The sequence below is a fragment of the Sinocyclocheilus grahami genome, unplaced genomic scaffold (genome assembly GCF_001515645.1).
Source record: "Sinocyclocheilus grahami isolate Dianchi unplaced genomic scaffold, SAMN03320097.WGS_v1.1 scaffold106.1, whole genome shotgun sequence".
Lineage (NCBI taxonomy): Eukaryota > Metazoa > Chordata > Actinopteri > Cypriniformes > Cyprinidae > Sinocyclocheilus > Sinocyclocheilus grahami.
In genome coordinates this window covers 74,057-91,842 of record NW_015505285.1, presented here as the reverse complement: position 1 = coordinate 91,842, position 17,786 = coordinate 74,057, and the positions used below count along the sequence as shown (strand labels likewise).

At 37.8% G+C, this 17,786-nt stretch overlaps 2 protein-coding genes across 3 annotated transcripts in view; one reads left to right on the top strand and one right to left on the bottom strand.

The window, feature by feature from the left end:
• Nucleotides 1-17,786, top strand: part of brf1a (BRF1 general transcription factor IIIB subunit a) — a 39,374-nt gene that overhangs the window by 2,737 nt on the left and 18,851 nt on the right. Inside the window, exons 2-6 of the mRNA XM_016276694.1 lie at nt 1,216-1,424; nt 2,468-2,548; nt 5,172-5,345; nt 9,131-9,162; nt 11,976-12,048. Of these exons, the coding sequence (XP_016132180.1) occupies nt 1,247-1,424; nt 2,468-2,548; nt 5,172-5,345; nt 9,131-9,162; nt 11,976-12,048 (538 nt within the window). The 5' untranslated portion in view covers nt 1,216-1,246. The remainder of the gene's footprint in view (nt 1-1,215; nt 1,425-2,467; nt 2,549-5,171; nt 5,346-9,130; nt 9,163-11,975; nt 12,049-17,786) is intronic.
• On the bottom strand, nt 12,576-16,683 carry LOC107588564 (BTB/POZ domain-containing protein 6-A). Of its 2 annotated transcripts, XM_016276697.1 has the most exons (5): nt 16,458-16,683; nt 14,971-15,191; nt 14,589-14,679; nt 14,318-14,436; nt 12,577-13,984 (listed from the first exon to the last, which is right to left on the bottom strand). In XM_016276697.1, the coding sequence occupies exons 2-5, from the start codon at nt 15,183-15,185 to the stop codon at nt 12,952-12,954; spliced, it is 1,458 nt and encodes a 485-aa protein (XP_016132183.1). In that variant the 5' UTR covers nt 15,186-15,191; nt 16,458-16,683; the 3' UTR covers nt 12,577-12,951. The 2 variants fall into 2 exon arrangements, with proteins under 2 accessions (XP_016132181.1, XP_016132183.1); XM_016276695.1 differs by lacking the exon at nt 16,458-16,683 and having other exon boundaries at nt 12,576-13,984; nt 14,971-15,701.

Genomic DNA, 17,786 nt, shown 5'->3' with positions numbered 1-17,786 from the left:
CCTATAACTCTTCATACTCTATTAAAAACCCCTGTGTCCCTTAAGAAATCCATAATAATTCTAGTCTGTGCCCTGTGTTGTGTGAAGAGTCGTTCGTTCATCACGTGACAGCCCCATAAGCTTTACCTATGCAGTCTGAGCCGGAAAGAGAATCGATTAGTTCACCTCTCGAGTTTTTCGAATCATTCATTATTTTGTCACGTGACGTGACAGCATTGGATAGAGAAATTAGTTAATTTACAAGCTTCCTTACAAAGGGTGCATAGTTATTATTATTATTATTATTATCATCATTATTATAATTATTATTTACTCTTACAGTTACGTGATGCGTTTCAGGTCTCAATTTGTAGCTTTTTATTTCTTACAGTTTATAAATGTGTGAATTTCTGTCATTATGGTTCTTTTCCATAACACTGAATGTTGTAACAAAGGTAATAAAGAGTTGGTTATTATTATTAAGTCTCTTTCCGGCTCAGACTGCATTGGTTAAACTTATGGGGCTGTCATGTGATGAACGAATGACTCGGAAAAACTCGAAGACTTGAACCAGGTGAACTATTTGACTAATTCCAGTACAGAACCTATTGGATGTTGCGCATGCGCGACTGAACGAATCACTCCCCGAGACGACTCGTTCTTCCTGAGTCACATTAAAGATTCGTTCAAAATTTCAGTTGCGTTGCTGTCTATGCAGGGTCAGACAGCTCTCCGATTCCATTAAAAATATCTTAATTTGTGTTCTGAAGATGAACGAAGGTCTTACGGGTTTGAAACGACATGAGGATGAGTATTAATGACAGAATTTTCATTTTTGAGTGAACTAACCCTTTAAAGCTAGCACTGTCGAACAGAATAAAATAACTGTTGTTAAAGGCGTAGTTCACCCAAAAATTGAAATTTAAAATTTTGAACAGATTTGGAAAAATGTCGCATTACATCACTTTCTCACCAATGGATCCTCTGCAGTGAATGGGTGCCATAAGAATGAAATTCCAAACAGCTGATAAACACATCACAATACACACGACTCTAGTCCATCACATGTTTGTAATAAACAAATACATTATTAAGATGTTTTTAACTTCAAATCACTGCTTCCGAGTCCTCTATCCATAAGTGCTTTCTCAGTTTGCCATTGATGCCGTTCAACTTAGCTCTACCTAGGATTAATTCTGTGATCTCTCTGTGATGTGTTTTTACATGCATGTAAAGATCATTCCCAGTGTGCTGATTGGTGGTGACCATGAGGAAGTGTACGAACTGTGGGGGGACGGACATTGATGTGGACCAGGCCCGGGGTGATGCTGTGTGCATGGGCTGCGGCTCTGTGCTGGAGGACAACATCATCGTTTCTGAGGTAACCTTTGTGGAGAACAGTGGAGGAGGATCGTCCGCCGTTGGCCAGTTTGTTGCTGGTGACTGTGAGTGATGGTTTATCTACTCCAAACAAGGCCAATTTTGCAGTAAATTTAATTTGTTTTAATATATAAATGAAGGAATAATCAATGTGTTCTATGTACATAGAATGAGGGGCAGACCAAATAAAAGCTATATGGTTACGTCTTGTATTATTATTTGTCTGTCTGTTTGTCTCAGTCTCTTTAACATAAGGAATTACATAAGAAAGTGTTTGCAATTATTGTTTGAAATGTTCAAATGGAGGCCTCAGTTAGAAAGGGTTGCTGTTAGGAACCTTGACTGCAAACTGTTCTCTTAAATTGTAAATAATCTCCTGAATTATCTGTAATATTCTCTCAGTCGACTATCAGCCTGTGAGATATTTTATACTATTACAATCTGCTTATACTTTTATGAAACGTTCAAGAAACTTCTAGTCTTGGACAAAATTTCTACATTTGAATAATCTTTTCTAAATTTAATAACCTTCCTAGAGTTTTGATAATTCTGTACATAGCATATTTTTTTTAATTACCTGCTGTTATAAATCAAATGGGGGAAAATGGTTTATAATCGAATTAATAAAATTGAAAAATACATACAGATATTTCCTCTAAAAACTAAAATTTAAATGGGATAAGGGTTTTTGTTTTGTACGACAGTACCATCTTCAAACAGCAGGTGGCTGTCAAGTTTTTTAAAAATAATGTCCTGGAATGAAGACTTTGATAGTAAAAGCTTACTTTCAACAGCTCATCTACATTTGGCTAATATTAGATTTAAATATGGGTGTTGTTTTTACCTTTCTTCTAAGATTATTCTTTAGAAGTATTGGGTAAGCTGAAGAGTACTAGACAAGGCAGGTTTATTTGCACAATGGTAATGCAAAGTGTATTTAATAACATAAAAATATTAAAAACAAAGAAAAATTTCATTTAAAAATACATTATGACAAATAAAAGAGGAAACTGAAAGAACAAGTTTACAGCTTGGTTATGAAATGTGTGTGTTCCTGTCATCATAATATTAGTTTTACTAATATATTTTATTTTTTGCTTTGCTGTAGCATCTGGAAATGTGCCATCATTGGGAGGAAACTTCCACACTGGGGTTGGGAGGGAGTCCAGAGCTGCCACTCTGCAGAATGGTGAGCGTTCATGTACAGTATATGCCATTCATCAAGCCCTTGTTTACCCTTCGCGACAGTCAGAAAGTATAGACACTACTATTCAAAAGTTTGGAAAGGTTTATTTTTTTTGTTGCAAGTTTCCCATGCAGACCAAAGCAACATTCATTTGATTAGACATAAAATAATAACAATTTAAAATATCTGTTTTCCATTTTAATGTATTTTATTTATTTATGTGATGACAAAGCCGAATTTTCAGCTGCCATTAACTCCAGTCTTCAGTGTCAAATGATCCCTCAGAAATCATTTTAATATGCTGATTTAGTGCTCAAAAAAACATGTCTTCTTATCAATGTTAAAAACAACTGTTTGAAGTTGTGCAAGAAGGTGAAAAATGTTTTAGGATTCTTTAATTAATAGAAAGTTCAACTGTAGTGTTTATTTAAAATATAAATAATTAGTTAAACATTATAAATGACTTTACGGCTTTTTTCTGCATTTTAATCTGTCCATGCTGAATAAAAGTATGAATGTCTTTCTGAAAAAAAAATTATAGTGATCCCAAATTTCTTAAGGGTTAACTTTTTAACTAACCTTTTCGATTTTGTGACATGCTTAAGGTATCTCTATACCCTTTACATGACTTTCATTCATTTCTCATAGAGTTTGTAATCTAAAAATTTGAAGAGCTTTGTCTCGATTCCTTCATACAGAGCTATAGATGTTAATTTATTCTTTGACTTATATCGGTATCGTTGTAAAGTCTGTTGTCTTTATTTAAAGGTATAAACTGTTTTTTTTTGTAATATGTAGTTCCTAAGTTTGCCAAAGCATTTCAAAACTGATTTCCTGTGATTATGAGACATTACTATGTGTCACTGACAATTTACAACTTGTAGAGTATTGTGTGTTTTAGATATGTCAGTATAATGTTCCATTCCATTGAACAACATGATTGGATTGAGCAAGATGTTTAAGTATATGCGTTCTTTGTTTTTAAGAAAGGGGGATTCTTTGGAAACTGTAGGCTTGTGTAATGTGGTTTCAAGTTAAGTGTGTGAGGTTCATTTCAGCCAGATGGTAATGGTTGTTTTCCAAAGAAGCTTACTAAGCCTGAGAAGTCAGAAGGTGTGGTGCGGTTATGTGCTTTTGTGTATTAACCGATGAATCAGTTTGGTCAGACAACCGTATGGTCTGTGTGTGTGCTGGGAGGGAATTGCAGAGGCCACTTTATTTGTGTCTGTGTGTGGGAATGTACACGTGCGATTAATGGCCTCATGTCTGCATCGAGATTTATACTATCTGTGTGTGGTGAGAGAACAAAAGATGCTCTGTGAGATCTTGAGTCTGTATAAACAGACCTGCTTTCAGATTGAAGATGCTCTCCTCCCACTCTAAAAGACTCATAACTGTTCTCAAACAGCACATCCACAGGTGCTCATACAGAATCGAAATAAACCTATATTTTGTAGTAATTTTGTCGAAGTTACAAAGTACACATAATTGCTGTAAGTATTTTGATTATGGTTAAACTATTAGTTTTTGGTGTTAACTTTAAAAATAGTAGAGGCACTTTAAAAACATTACTTGTAGTCCACTGCAGCTGGAATAGGAAAATAACACACAAAAATTACTTCACCATATTTATACTAGATTTCACCTCGTCTGCTTTCTAAATGTGTGTTAAAATCTTATTGTGAAAGAAGTATCCATGCAGGTTTAATTTTTATTTTTTTAAATATTTTTTTTATACCTTGTCATAACTGGGCATTTCAGTTCAAACGATACACCTCTCTCTGGTGATGTATGGAGGATGTCTCAGGTAATTGATTTTGCCTAAAGCTAAGCACTACAGGCAAAACTGTCCCCCCCCCCATACACTCAAATTTTTTTGATTGAATGATAGATATTAGTCTTTTAGACTAGTGGAAAAAAACATCCAAAATAGATATTTAAGCATTTATCACATTTTACGTATCTAAAATGTATTGGTTTCTCCTGCACTGAGGCAGAATTTTCCTCTTTAGTAACACCAGTTTTATTCATTTCCATATCCTTAAGGGTTTGTTCACATGTCATTCTCCTGATTTATACAACATTTTATTCCTGAAACATAGTGAAAATGTATTTCCCCACCTTATAGTTTTTTTCTGCTAATCTGTTACACTTGAATATACATACTTCGAAATATGGAAGAAAAGATCTGTCGCTACTTCAGTTTCATATTCGCTTAGGAAGAACTGGTAACCCAAAGATTCTTTGTTCAATCCCCAGAAGGCCAAACCAGGGGCTTTTAGTGACTTAGTGACGTGACATGTGGCCAAGTATGGTGACCCATACTCGAAATTAGTGCTTTGCATTTAACCCATCCAAAGTGCACACACACAGCAGTGAACACACACACACCGTGAACACACACCCGGAGCAGTGGGCAGCCATTTATGCTGGGGGTTCAGTGCCTTGCTCAAGGGCACCTCAGTCGTGGTATTGAAGGTGGGAGAGAGCACTGTACATCCACTCCCCCCACCTACAATCCCTGTTTACTATTGTGTGTTTCCTCTATTAACTTCTAAAGTAACTAAATCTGCTGTAAATATGCTGTCAAAATACCTGACTGTGATCTTTTGGTTGTTTCATTCAGCTAAGCGACAGATAAATCATCTTGGTCATCAGCTTCAAATGAATCAGCACGGTCTGGACACTGCCTTCAACTTTTACAAGATGGCCCTCTGCAAGCATCTGACCAGAGGGCGCAAATCATCCCATGTCATCGCCGCCTGTCTCTACCTCGTCTGCCGAACGGAGGGAACACCTCGTATCCTTCTGGCCATGAGGTGATGGAAGCTTTTAGAGAGAAAGGAAAATGTCTGCTATATTTTTGTTATTGTAGTTCATCCTCTAAGGATAAGACACAGATATAGTTTGTGAGAAAGTGAAGTATGATTAAATATTCAAATAATGTGATGCATCAGAGTTTGTGTCAATCTGATTTTGCTCTAGGTCAGGGTGCAAGTTTATGATGGTAAGGTGTTTGCTACACTTTAGAGCTGTTCCCAATCCCACCATAATGTTACAAGTCACAGGCTATGTAAACACAACTTTATTTTGACGTTTCCACGACCTGTTATCCTTCTGTCAGTCTTTAAGCATTTGGCCAGTGGGATTTAAGATGGCACTCCTATGTTTTGTCTGGTAGTTTCTAAGATATTATGGCTAAGTTCACAAAAACATACTAAAGTGGGCCATTTCAATTGGAATCAATGAGGTTAGGAATTTTGTGTGAGGTAAAGGTTTTCCCCAAACAGATATTACAACGTGTTCAAATTGGCCATTCTGTTTCGCTGCATTGACCAACAGAAAGCTGCTTGGTTTGAAAGTGTCTTCTGTGTGAGATGTGCTGCATATATTGCTACAAAATTGCCTGTAGACAAAGGACCATTTGTCCTTTTTAAAATTCTTTTATTTTTTATTTTTTTAACATTGTTTATTGGGGTTTTCCAAGTTAAACACAACATACAAGATACAGAATCTAAATATATAATTCCCATATACACTGCCCTATAACATACCCCAGACCTCCAACCCATAGTGCCACAAATAACCCGTAAATAAAATTAAACAGGAAAATTAGATGATATCTAGTCATTCTGTCCTGTTATGCCCAAATAAGAAAGGAAACTACCCTAGTATTTGACAAACAAATCTTGACGTCTTTTCAAGCAAAATGCAATTTTTCCCAAAGGTATATCAGATGATACTTCTTTAATCCACATAGAGGTAGAAGGTGGTTTAGAATCCTTCCATCTCAAAGTTATACATTTTATGGCCGCTAGGAGGGCTAGCCTAACAAATCTCAATTTAACCCTTTGTTGATCGAGTAGTGTGGTGGTCCTTTTTTAAATTCATACATTTTTGTAGAAATCTCGCTGATGTGACCTCACCTTAACATGCTACTTTTACTATCCCTAAAGTTGTAATATGTGTACTGTGCACTGTATACAGATACCCAGACAGCCTAGTACATTTGGTAATTGCTTAGGTTACAACAGAGCACACTGCATAAAATACTGTATCCCACAATGCAATGTGCTTGTCTTGACCACCTATTTCCAGTATGATAAATGAAATGGAGGTAGATACTAATGTTTTTATTTTAGTGGACAACAAAAAATAACATTTTTACTTTCACAATGATAATAATGTGATAACAGTGTAGTATACTACTTTTTGAAACATTTGTAAGTGTATAATGCTTAATCTTATGCATACTATTTGTAGTAGTAGTCAGTATACACAGTGTATACTGTGTAGTATTTAGTAAGGAGTATTCCAGTATTGCTCTGCATAGTTTGTACACTATACTCTTCATTTATCATCTTTCTTAGTGGAGTTCACAGCTCCTAATTTACATAATTGTGATGTATATATCTGCAAATGTATATAAGGAGAGACTGCAGAAGAATGGAATAAGAAGAAATGAAGTGACTCCGATTGCGTTTCACAGAAAGAAAACGAAGCAGGACGGAAGAAGAGAGGTTGAGCAAGAGGGGTCCACCGCAGGAGCTGATAGTCAATGGTATTAGTCAGTCGTCTTGATTTGGTCTCCTCACGTACGTTTGTCTGCATTCCACACCGCACACAAACTCTCACAGCGTCTGATGCTTAGTCATATAGCCTTGGTTCCCCTGTGTGTGAACACTCATGATTATTTTTGTAATAATCATCCTACACTCTCACTCTGACTCACTGAGTCGAAGTCTAACACAGGTTGTTATCTTTAGTGTGTTATGTGTATAAAATTATCAGTTTCCTGTTTAGCCTACGCTGCATCAAGACCTCATCTGGTGTCCGAGACGGGATCTCGCTTGTATTAGAATTGGCTTTTTCAGGGTGTTTATGTGCGTTCAAAGTGAGGCAGGAAATAAGGCAGGATGTGTCTCTCAGGAGACTGCATTAGGACTGCATTACACAAAAAAAACCTTGACTGGATCACCCTGCTTTAGTTTATTATAGTTTGAGTTGTTTTTAATAATCTTGTAGGGGTCGGAGACAAAGCCTGGCAGTAAGTGCACATCCTCCAGCAATTTGCCTCATGCTGCGCAAGTTCAAATCCGGATCATGATCATTTCTGGTCAATAAAAATGAGCAAATAGATCTAAATAAAAGCTTTATGGATTCATTTTACTTTTAATGTAAAGTGGGAATGAATGTGTTGTCTTTCTAGTGGTAAGCTACTCAAAACGTTCAGTCCACCAGTATGAGGTGCAATCAATAACATTGACATGTTTACGGATGGATGGATGTTTAATTTGCCCAGTTTATTCTGTTATATAAACTCTACATGTGAAAACACTTGAGTATGAGGTGATTTTATTCAGCTTTCATATGCCTTCTACAGTCTAAAAATGACACTCACATATGTGTGCATTTGGTTTTTCAGGGACGATGCTGCTCGCTTTCACTTGTCCAAAAATGCATAAATAGAGGCAACAGAAGTTGACCGTGTGTATCTTTCCGACTCTCTGAGATTACGTAACATACATGTTCAGTCAGACGTCTGGTAGGGTTACATAAGAACTCATGAGAGAGCTTTCACTTTCTACCCAGGAGGATGAGGTGTGTGTGTGTGTGAGTGAGAGAGAGAGAGAGAAGTATTGTTGGTCTCAATCTCCACTGGAAAGGGTAAATTTAGCCAAACAACTAGAATTATTTTCCAAATGTCAGCCTCCGAAATGGTTTCTTGCTCTCAGGTTAGCTTTAAAACACCAATCCGACTGAGTTTGTTGATTATTGTAGCTGTTTTCCCATTTTATCCTTAACTAATTTTTTTATACTTGACTTATTTTTATATTATTTTGTGTTTTACAGTATCTGTAATTTTATGTTGACACCTAAACACTGTAAATTCTGTAAAATGTTATCTGTAAAGTGATTAGAGAAAACATTAGTTGGTTTTTGCTATATGTGAGATTTCTCCCTGGAAATGTCAAATCCTAAAAAAATGATCATGAATTTAACAGGGCCATCCATAATCCCGCAATTTAGGATTATCTCTTATTGCTGCCATGGTGACTGAAAATCCCACAATGACGTTTTTAATGGGATGTTTTAATACACTTTGTCTTGATTGGACAGGTGTTCTGGTCTCCATGGACACAGAGTACTCGGTTGCTGGGAGACGGGGAATTCCAGGGTTCACGGGGTGGTGGTTCAGAGGAGCTTTACTCAGTGAGGGAAAATGTCAAGCAAAGAGACCAAACCTGACCAAAATCCCTCTGTTTGTTTCCTGTCTGTCTCTGTGTCTTGTTTTATATGTATATATATATATATATATATATATATATATATATTTTAATCAGAATACAGAGCCCATCCACAAAACCTTCAGACACACCACTGATCAATTTAATTATAGATATAACCTCCTCTTAGGTCATTATTGCGCAAAACCTAGAGTATTAGACTAAATAGTAAAGGTCATGGGTTCGATGAAAATACATGCATTTGAAAATTAAATGTCTTGAATGCACTGTAAGGGCCTTTGGATAAAACTGTCTGTCAAATTCCATTCTGTATGATTTCTTTAATGCACTTTCTCAGACATGCTGCTGGACTTGAGTGACCTCCTGCAAGTAAGTCCAGCATTTATATGCATATACAGTGGTGTGAAAAAGTGTTGGCCCCCTTCCTGATTTCTTATTTTTTTGCATGTTTGTCACACTTTAATGTTTCAGATCATCAGACAAATTTAAATATTAGTCAAAGATAACACAAGTGAACACAACATGCAGTTTTTAAATGAAGGTTTTTATTATTAAGGGAAAACAAAATCCAAAACTACATGGCCCTGTGTGAAGAAGTATTTGCCCCCCTGTTAAAACTGGTTTATCACACCTGAGTTAAATTTCTCTAGCCACACCCAGGCCAGATTACTGCCACACCTGTTCGCAATCAAGAAATCTCTTAAATAGGACCTGCCTGACAAAGTGAAGTAGACCAAAAGATCCTTAAAAGCTAGACATCATGCCGAGATCCAAAGAAATTCAGAAACAAATGAGAAAGAAAGTAATTGAGATCTATCAGTCTGGAAAAGGTTATAAAGCCATTTCTTAAGCTTTGGGATGCCAGCGAACCACAGTGAGAGCCATTATTCACAAATGGCAAAAACATGGAACAGTGGAGAACCTTCCCAGGAGTGGCCGGCCGACCAAAATTACCCCAAGAGCACAGCGACGACTCATCCAAGAGGTCACAAAAGACCCCACAACAACATCCAAAGAACTGCAGGCCTCACTTGCCTCAGTTAAGGTCAGTGTTCATGACTCCACCATAAGAAAGAGACTGGGCAAAAATGGTCTGCATGGCAGAGTTCCAAGACAAAAACCGCTGCAGAGCAAAAAGAACATAAAGGCTCGGCTTGGGAAAATACTCTGTGGACTGACGAGACAAAAGTTGAACTTTTTGGAAGGTGTGTGTCCCATTACGTCTGGTGTAAAAGTAACACTGCATTTCAGAAAAAGAACATCATACCAACAGTAAAATATGGTGGTGGTAGTGTGATGGTCTGGGGCTGTTTTGCTGCTTCAGGATCTGGAAGACTTGCTGTGATAAATGGAACCATGAATTCTGCTGTTTACCAAAAAATCCTGAAGGAGAATGTCCGGCCATCTGTTTGTGACCTCAAGCTGAAGCGAACTTGGGTTCTGCAGCAGGACAATGATCCAAAACACACCAGCAAGTCCACCTCTGAATGGCTGAAGAAAACAAAATGAAGACTTTGGAGTGGCCTAGTCAAAGTCCTGACCTGAATCCTATTGAGATGCTGTGGCATGACCTTAAAAAGGCGGTTCATGAACGAAAACCCTCCAATGTGGCTGAATTACAACAATTCTGCATAGATGAGTGGACCAAAATTCCTCCACAGCGCTGTAACAGACTCATTGCAAGTTATCGCAAACGCTTGATTGCAGCTGTTGCTGCTGATAAGGGTGGCCAAACCAGTTATTAGGTTTAGGGGGCAAACACTTTTTCACAGAGGACCATGTAGTTTTGAATTTTGTTTTCCCTTAATAATAAAAACCTTCATTGAAAAACTGCTTGTTGTGTTCACTTGTGTTATCCTTTACTAATATTTAAATTTGTTTGATGATCTGAAACATTAAACTGTGACAAACATAATATATCTACATAATATTGTCAAAATAAATTAAATGACAAATAAATTTTCTTTGAAGGTTATGCACTGTTTTAGGTCAAATAAAAGCAAAATTGGGTCACACTTTATTTTAAAGTCCAATTCTCGCTATTAACAAACAATTAACTATGACTTTTGCTTCAAAGTCCTAATTTTCTGATTATTAATAGTTAGTAGGATAGTTGTTGAGTTTAGGTATTGGGTAGGATTAGGGATGTAGAATATGGTCATGCAGAATATGTGCTTTATAAGTACTAATAAACAGCCAATATGTTATTAATAGGCATGATAATAAATAACTAGTTAATAGTAAGAATTGGTCCATATACTATGTTACCCAAATTTGTTACATTAATCATGTGAAAGGGGACCAAACTAAATACTGAAAATTCTGAAGTTCATGTACATTTTTAATTACAGCTTTTCACTCAAACTTTTTATGTTAGTATAATTTAGAATGAATAAATTTGTATTAAAAATAACATAATGCAAAGTAGATGCATTTTCACTAGCAATCCCAGATGTTTGAACCCAGTTAATGTGCAAAAGCCATTTTCCTCCAGCTGGTGTGTCCGTTTTATAGTTTTACCCTCCCGGCTGTCCTATTAAACACGCAGATCCTGTCCACTGCGGTATTTGAGTCATTAGGGAATTTTACCAGAGAAAGGACCCATAAATTCCTTTGCTCTTCCCCAGACAGAGGAGCTCTTTTGAGGCATAAGGCTGTTGCCGCCCCTCTCAGGTCAGGAGTGTGTGAGGGCCATCCTATTTTTCAGTGGTCATGACCTCTGACATCAACCAAAAAAGATTCCTCTTTAATGCCATGGGGCCCAGATGGAAGAAATAGGGTGTCTGTGTTTGAGCATGTGCGTCGTTCTTCATGGATATCTTTAAAAAAAAAAAAAAATTATTAAGGTGGTCCATGAAGATAAGTATTGAGTTATATGTTGTTTAAAGCTTATTTTATGAAATATTTTTGTTATTGTAGTTCATCCTCTAAGGATAAGAGACAGATATAGTTTGTGAGAAAGTGAAGACTCTGTGGTGATGCTGGTACGGATCCAAACCCCACAGCTATGAACTCTGCAACCTTCAGCATCTGTTAAAATACACTCTGTTATGTCCCTTTATCTTATATCTCTTACTCTCATTGTCTGTTAAATGTTCCCACTGTCTCTTTCTTTGTAATTATTTTTTTCTTGACCACAAATTTGTGTCCATTTCTGACTCTTTCTTTCTCTATTGCCCTAGGTGAATGTGTATGTTTTGGGAAAAACCTTCCTTGTTTTAACCAGAGAGCTGTGTATCAACGCACCAGCTATTGGTAAGCATCACATAAGTGACATTGTAGTTTCCCATGATGCTTTGCTGCTCATCCAAATTGTACTGGTAGTGAGTTTGTGAGCTGGTCTGTGTAGTGCTGCTGTTAATGCCCAGAGGGTGCTGTGCAACTGTAAGTGAAGTTGCTTTGCTCAATCAACAATACAAAGCAAAATTCGGACATCATTTTTTGCCCTCATGTAAATTATAAGTAAAATAACTTATTTGACTTTCTTTTGTTTCTGGATCAACATTTTTTTTTTGTCCATACAATGAAAGTCAGTGGGTTTCAATGTCGTTTTGAACCCTTTACTTTCATTATATGGGCAAAACAGCTGAAACATTCTTCGAAATATTGTCTTTTGTGTTTTAAGAATTCAGTCTGGAACGACATAAGGATGAGATGATGACAGACTTTTCATTTTTAAAGTTTTGAAAAGTCATATTTTACCCAGAGTGAAACAGTATATGTCTTATGACTGTGCATTAGACAAAAGAAAACAAAATATTGTTTGATGAATAGAAACAAACATTTTATGATTTTGCAGGCTCTTGAAACCCTTTTTCGGTTACTCGGCATCAAGCTGTCAACAAATAACCATTAAATAACAAGACAGAGGAAAAGCTGCCTAGTTTCAAGTGCAAACTGCCCATGTTTCACTGTACACAGGCAGATTATGAATAATTAGAAATAAAATCTGCTTAAATTAAAGTACATGTTTTAAAACAGTATGTTTAAAGAAATAAATAAGTTTGGGCAGCATTCCATTATATGAGAGACGTAAAAAAAATCGAATCAGAGGGGTCCTCTTCTAGAAATGTCTTGCAGCTATGTTGTGAGTAAAGGCATTTATTCCAGAGGAAAAGTCCCCCTGCTGTCTCTTCATTAATGGATCAGTCCAAGTTTTCACGCATAAAATATCAGCTCTGGAATCTGTCCCCCCTGCACCCCTGTCCCGTTAGTGCTGTCAGAGGAACACTGAAACTGAAAGGTGACTTTCCCACACTGGACTTCTGTCATTCCTTCCTGTCCAAAATAACTCAGCTCGCTCCCATCTAGAATGGCGCTAACAGTGTAGAACACGTCCTGCTCCACTTGTACCGGGTGCTCGAACCACACAGGGAATGTTGAGCTAGAACCATCTGACACAAATTTGGTCAAGTATTGTGCAAGAAGCACTCCCTGTCTCTTTAGTTCAATTCTGACGCTGTATTCTGCCTTCCCTCCACTGGAGCCATACAGACCAAGTCCGGCGATAAACACGCGCTTATCCACAGCGAACTGGATACTGTCGCAGCGTCCGCGATAGCGCCACTGGTTGCTTCGGTACGCAGAGGATTGGAAACGGTGACAGCGTTGTGGCGTCAGCCCCTTTCTGGGCTCAACCGGGAATCCCAGCACAGGTTTCGTAGCCGCCGTGTACCAGAGAAAGATGCTGTGCGTTTCCTCAAGGGTTAAAATGTTCGACTGCGCAGCTCCATCTGCAAATTCCTGCAGTGTCATTGAAGGCAGACGCACAAGGTGCAAAGCCTTCCCCAGCACGGAGCGCTGGTTCTGTGAAGTGGGGCTCAGGCCTTGTCTCCGACACTCTGCGTCGGCCCATCCCAGAACGGCCTGGAAAACCACCGCCTCCTTCATGTTCAGAGTTTCCCTTTGTAAAATGTGTTCTAGTGTGGGCAAGTCAATCTCAGTTAAACCTTCTGAGCGCAGTGCAAGCTCTGCCTGGGCGTCGATCACTTCCCAACACCTCTGAGTGAGCTCCGGCTCCTCAAACAGCCGACTTTGAGATAGCAGCACACACGCATTGTGTGCCTCCAGGCTTGTCTCGAGGAAACCCACACATGCGCGAGCCAGAGCAGACACCAGGTATTTTTTGGCAGCGTAAAGCGTAGCCAGTACTGTGTCGGCCGCCAGCTCTATCTCATCACTGTACATGTATCTGATAAAGAAGAGGGAGATAGAGAGTTTAAGGTAAATTGCAAGTGCCCCATAGGAAAAGAATAAAACGCTAAATAAAAATCTGATCTGTTTAACATGCTCCTTTTTTTATTGCATCACTACTGCTTTAAATAGTGACTTCCAACTTTCCCAGGGAAAAAGTACATCATTCGCAATCCAATAAATGATCTCTAATAGCTCTGAATTAAAGAGGGCGACTCCTAAATCAAAACATCACTGTCGGGGCCTCTGTGAACCCATCTGTGCTGCCTGGCATGAAAGCCGAGTCGCCCTGTTATTAATGCCAGGATGTGATTAGTGAAGTGAGTCTTACTTGAGCAGGATGAGAAAAGCAGCGGGTTCCACATCTGGAATATGTATATCAGAGTCCCCTTCTGCGAGATCCCCGTAAAACATGGCACAGAAAACAGAGCTCCCCACTGCCAGCACATACTGAGAGAGGGGGAAGAGACAATCCGTCAGTGTTTCATCTAGTTTCAAAGCATTTCCTTTTTCTGACACCTATTTCAGATCCACTGATAAAAACTGATGGTTTGAATCAGGTGTGTTCGATTCAGAAGACAACCAAAATGTGAGGTGCTCACCTTGTGTGCCGGGACCCTTTCCGATTCACCGGGCGGACCAACAATGAAATGAACGTCTGCCATGTGTTCATTATTGAACATTAGTGCATTTCTGCGTAAAGTCAAAATAAATAAATACATTTAGTCTTGATATTACAATTAATAAATACAATAAAGAAAAAAATGTAATATTATTTAAGAAATGTTTAGATGTTAAGTATCTGTTAATGTTCATTATGACTTGACTCAAAGAATTGTACTTTAGTGAAAAATATATCTGAACAAGTTATTTAAAAAATAAGTGTGTGTATATATATATATATATATATATATATATATATAATTATGAAAATTAGATATTAAATATGTCAAACATTATGTATCACTTGATTTAATTCCTTGCCTTTCGCGTAAAGTCGGGTGCGCGGAATGCCAGCTGGGAATCTCCACGTTGTTGTTGTTGATGTTTTGCTCTGTGGTCGGTGTGGTGGCGATGGACGCGGTGGACTGCGCAACTGGCTCCACGCTCCTCTTCCTCTTCTCTGGCAGACTCAGCATCACAGTCCCGTTCTTCTGCACTGTGGCGTGGTCGTTCACGGGGTACAGTTCCGCTGCCATCCTTTTCTTCAGGGAAAGAGTTAAGATGTTATAGCACAGAGACAGCCTGCCGGGGTGCTTGCTTGCCCGCTTCAACTTCTTTAACGTTTCAGGGAGCAAAAGTAAAAAAGTAACACATTTCATGATCCGGCCATGATGGGACAGCTTGCATTCCGGCGCAGCGGGCATCAGAACACAAAAAACGTTTGCCAAAATATGTGTAGAAAAAATTATTATCAGCTATAACCGTGGTCTGTGGTATTCCTAAATAATGTTGCGTTGTTTCCGTGTAAAAATAAAAACGGCTCCACTAAACCGTCACATTTCAGCTAATATTTCATAGATATGCCATCCTCTTTTTCTCACGTCCTCTCTAATCCCACACCGAAAACTCCAAAACGAATCGTTTTAAAATCACTCAAAAACCTCACAACAAATATTGACAAAAATAGGGTCTGTAGTCTTATAACGGAAGCAGATCTTTCCTCTGCTGTGGCCACACCGAATGATTATGAAGTTTGAGTTTATTTTGAGCTCTCTCTCTCTCTCTCGTCTGACGTCAAGAGTGGAGGGTTGTCTCTCCCAGAGCTCTCCTGTAAATTCTGTGTTGCCATGTCTGCTCAGCATAAGCAACACTTGGCTTGGATTTTTTTACATTGTTATGTGCTGTTTTTTTGGATTATTCACATTATGTATATGTGAGTATATACATAGGCTATACCTAAACAATGCATACTATTGATCTATACAGGATATATTTATCGAAAATATCCATTACCCTAAATCAGATTGCCTGTTTTTTCACGCGGGATCTGGCAACCCTGCGATAATAGAACCTTTATGAATCTCTCTGTGGACTATGCAGTGATGAGGATTTTTTATTCTTCATATATACGCGTGCATGTTCTGAGTTTATAATATAAATAATCTCAACGTCTCCTGACATGATCCGAATCAAATAAAGGATCTTTGTGGGGGTATTTTTGTACATCAAATGCCAAGTTCGTCCGTACACGTCGTTTGTTTCGTTCTACAATATGTTTCTCCTAAACTAAATGCATAACCATTATTTATATGCTATATCAGGCAAAGGTTTTATTAAAAACTAGTATTGATTTAAAGCGATGAGGTGGAAATGTTTCGCGTGTAACAGCTATCTCTATCCATAAATTCCAGTCCGCGCGCTGCAATTTGTTACAAACCAGCTTGCGTTCTGAAAATGTAACGTTTACCTCACACTTCAACTGTTCTACAAGTGCAAACAATACGAGAAAAGATCGTGCGTCTTCTTACCTTAAATTCTGTATTTTATGCGCTAGTTTGTTGTCATCACACAGCTGAGACAGTGCGCTCGATTCAAAGCGATGTCAAAAGTTTTATTGCTCCGGTTGACGGTCGGTCGTGATGGAGTCTGAAACCGGACGAGGGCTGGACTTGTGGAAATACTGTAGTGCGCACGACTGCTCTCCGTTTTCCCAGTAAAGTCCTCACGCAGCTTCTCTCTCTCTCTCTCTCTCCCCCGGTCTGTTCTTTTTCTCACAGACGGATCTAAGCGGCTTATAGTGAACATATGTAGTGGGGATTTGATCAGTGTTTCCCAACCTTTCTTGATTTGTGTACCCCCACAGTCTCATCATTTAGGCTCAAGCACCCCTTAGTCAAAATTAAACCAGAAATGTATTGGTTTTATTGTGCTGAATATACTGCAACATTATTAAAATGACCATTATTACAATCATTCACTTATAAATACAACTGCTGTAGTATTTTTCTTTGTGTAGTTCATATTTTACTGTATTTATGCAACACAATTATTCAGGTTCAAACTAAAACATTTAATATTGTTGGTGAAAAGTCAGGTACAAGATCCTTTATTGGTATGCATGGTTTCATAAGACCTTTTAACTTCCATGGAATATTTCCATTGCACAAAAAGTGGAATAACGTATCCTTAGATTTGAAACAAGAAAAAAATGGTTGGATCACCAAAAGATTCTTTGGAAAACCTAAAATGGTTCTTTTGTAGTATCACTATGAAAACCCCCTTTTGGGATCTTTATTTTTTCAAAAGTGTAGCGCCTCCTCAAACTGAATCAGTTTATTGAATCTAGCTGCTTTTACACTAGCACAAAAAATTACTCATCTGACTCAAATCAGATATTGTTGCACATGTATAAACACAAAAATACACATTAGATTAAGTTTTTTCACATCGGTTTTGAGCCACTTTTTATATCAGATACATATGATATCTGAACATCTGACCTACATCTAAAAATGTATACCCAATTCCCATTGGCTTGGGAGGAAAAAACAACCCTGCATTTAGATTGACAATGGTTTGATTGAATGACTGAGGAATTTGATGGGAAGAATCTTAAAAAAAAAAAAGAAGAGTTGAGTAAAATCTCTCTCTCCAGAGTCTAATTACCATAAAAATCTAAGATTATATTTATTTAAATATTAATAAAATTAAAAAAAACTTTACAGCCCTAATCATTTTGATGTCATCATTTCTTTTTTTTAATAGTTTTTAACAACTCAAAATCACCCCCATGAAGCCTGATTAAGTTCCCACTGGGCTACACATATCCCTGATTGGGAATCATTGGATAAGATGGA

Coding starts and splice junctions, on each gene's coding strand:
- LOC107588564 (XM_016276695.1), bottom strand. CDS start 15,353: ATGCCCGCTGCGCCGGAATGCAAGCTGTCCCATCATGGCCGGATCATG. Junction 14,437..14,588: donor AAAGGGTCCCGGCACACAAG/GTGAGCACCTCA, acceptor CCCCTCTCTCAG/TATGTGCTGGCAGTGGGGAG. Junction 13,985..14,317: donor GCTTTTCTCATCCTGCTCAA/GTAAGACTCACT, acceptor CTTCTTTATCAG/ATACATGTACAGTGATGAGA.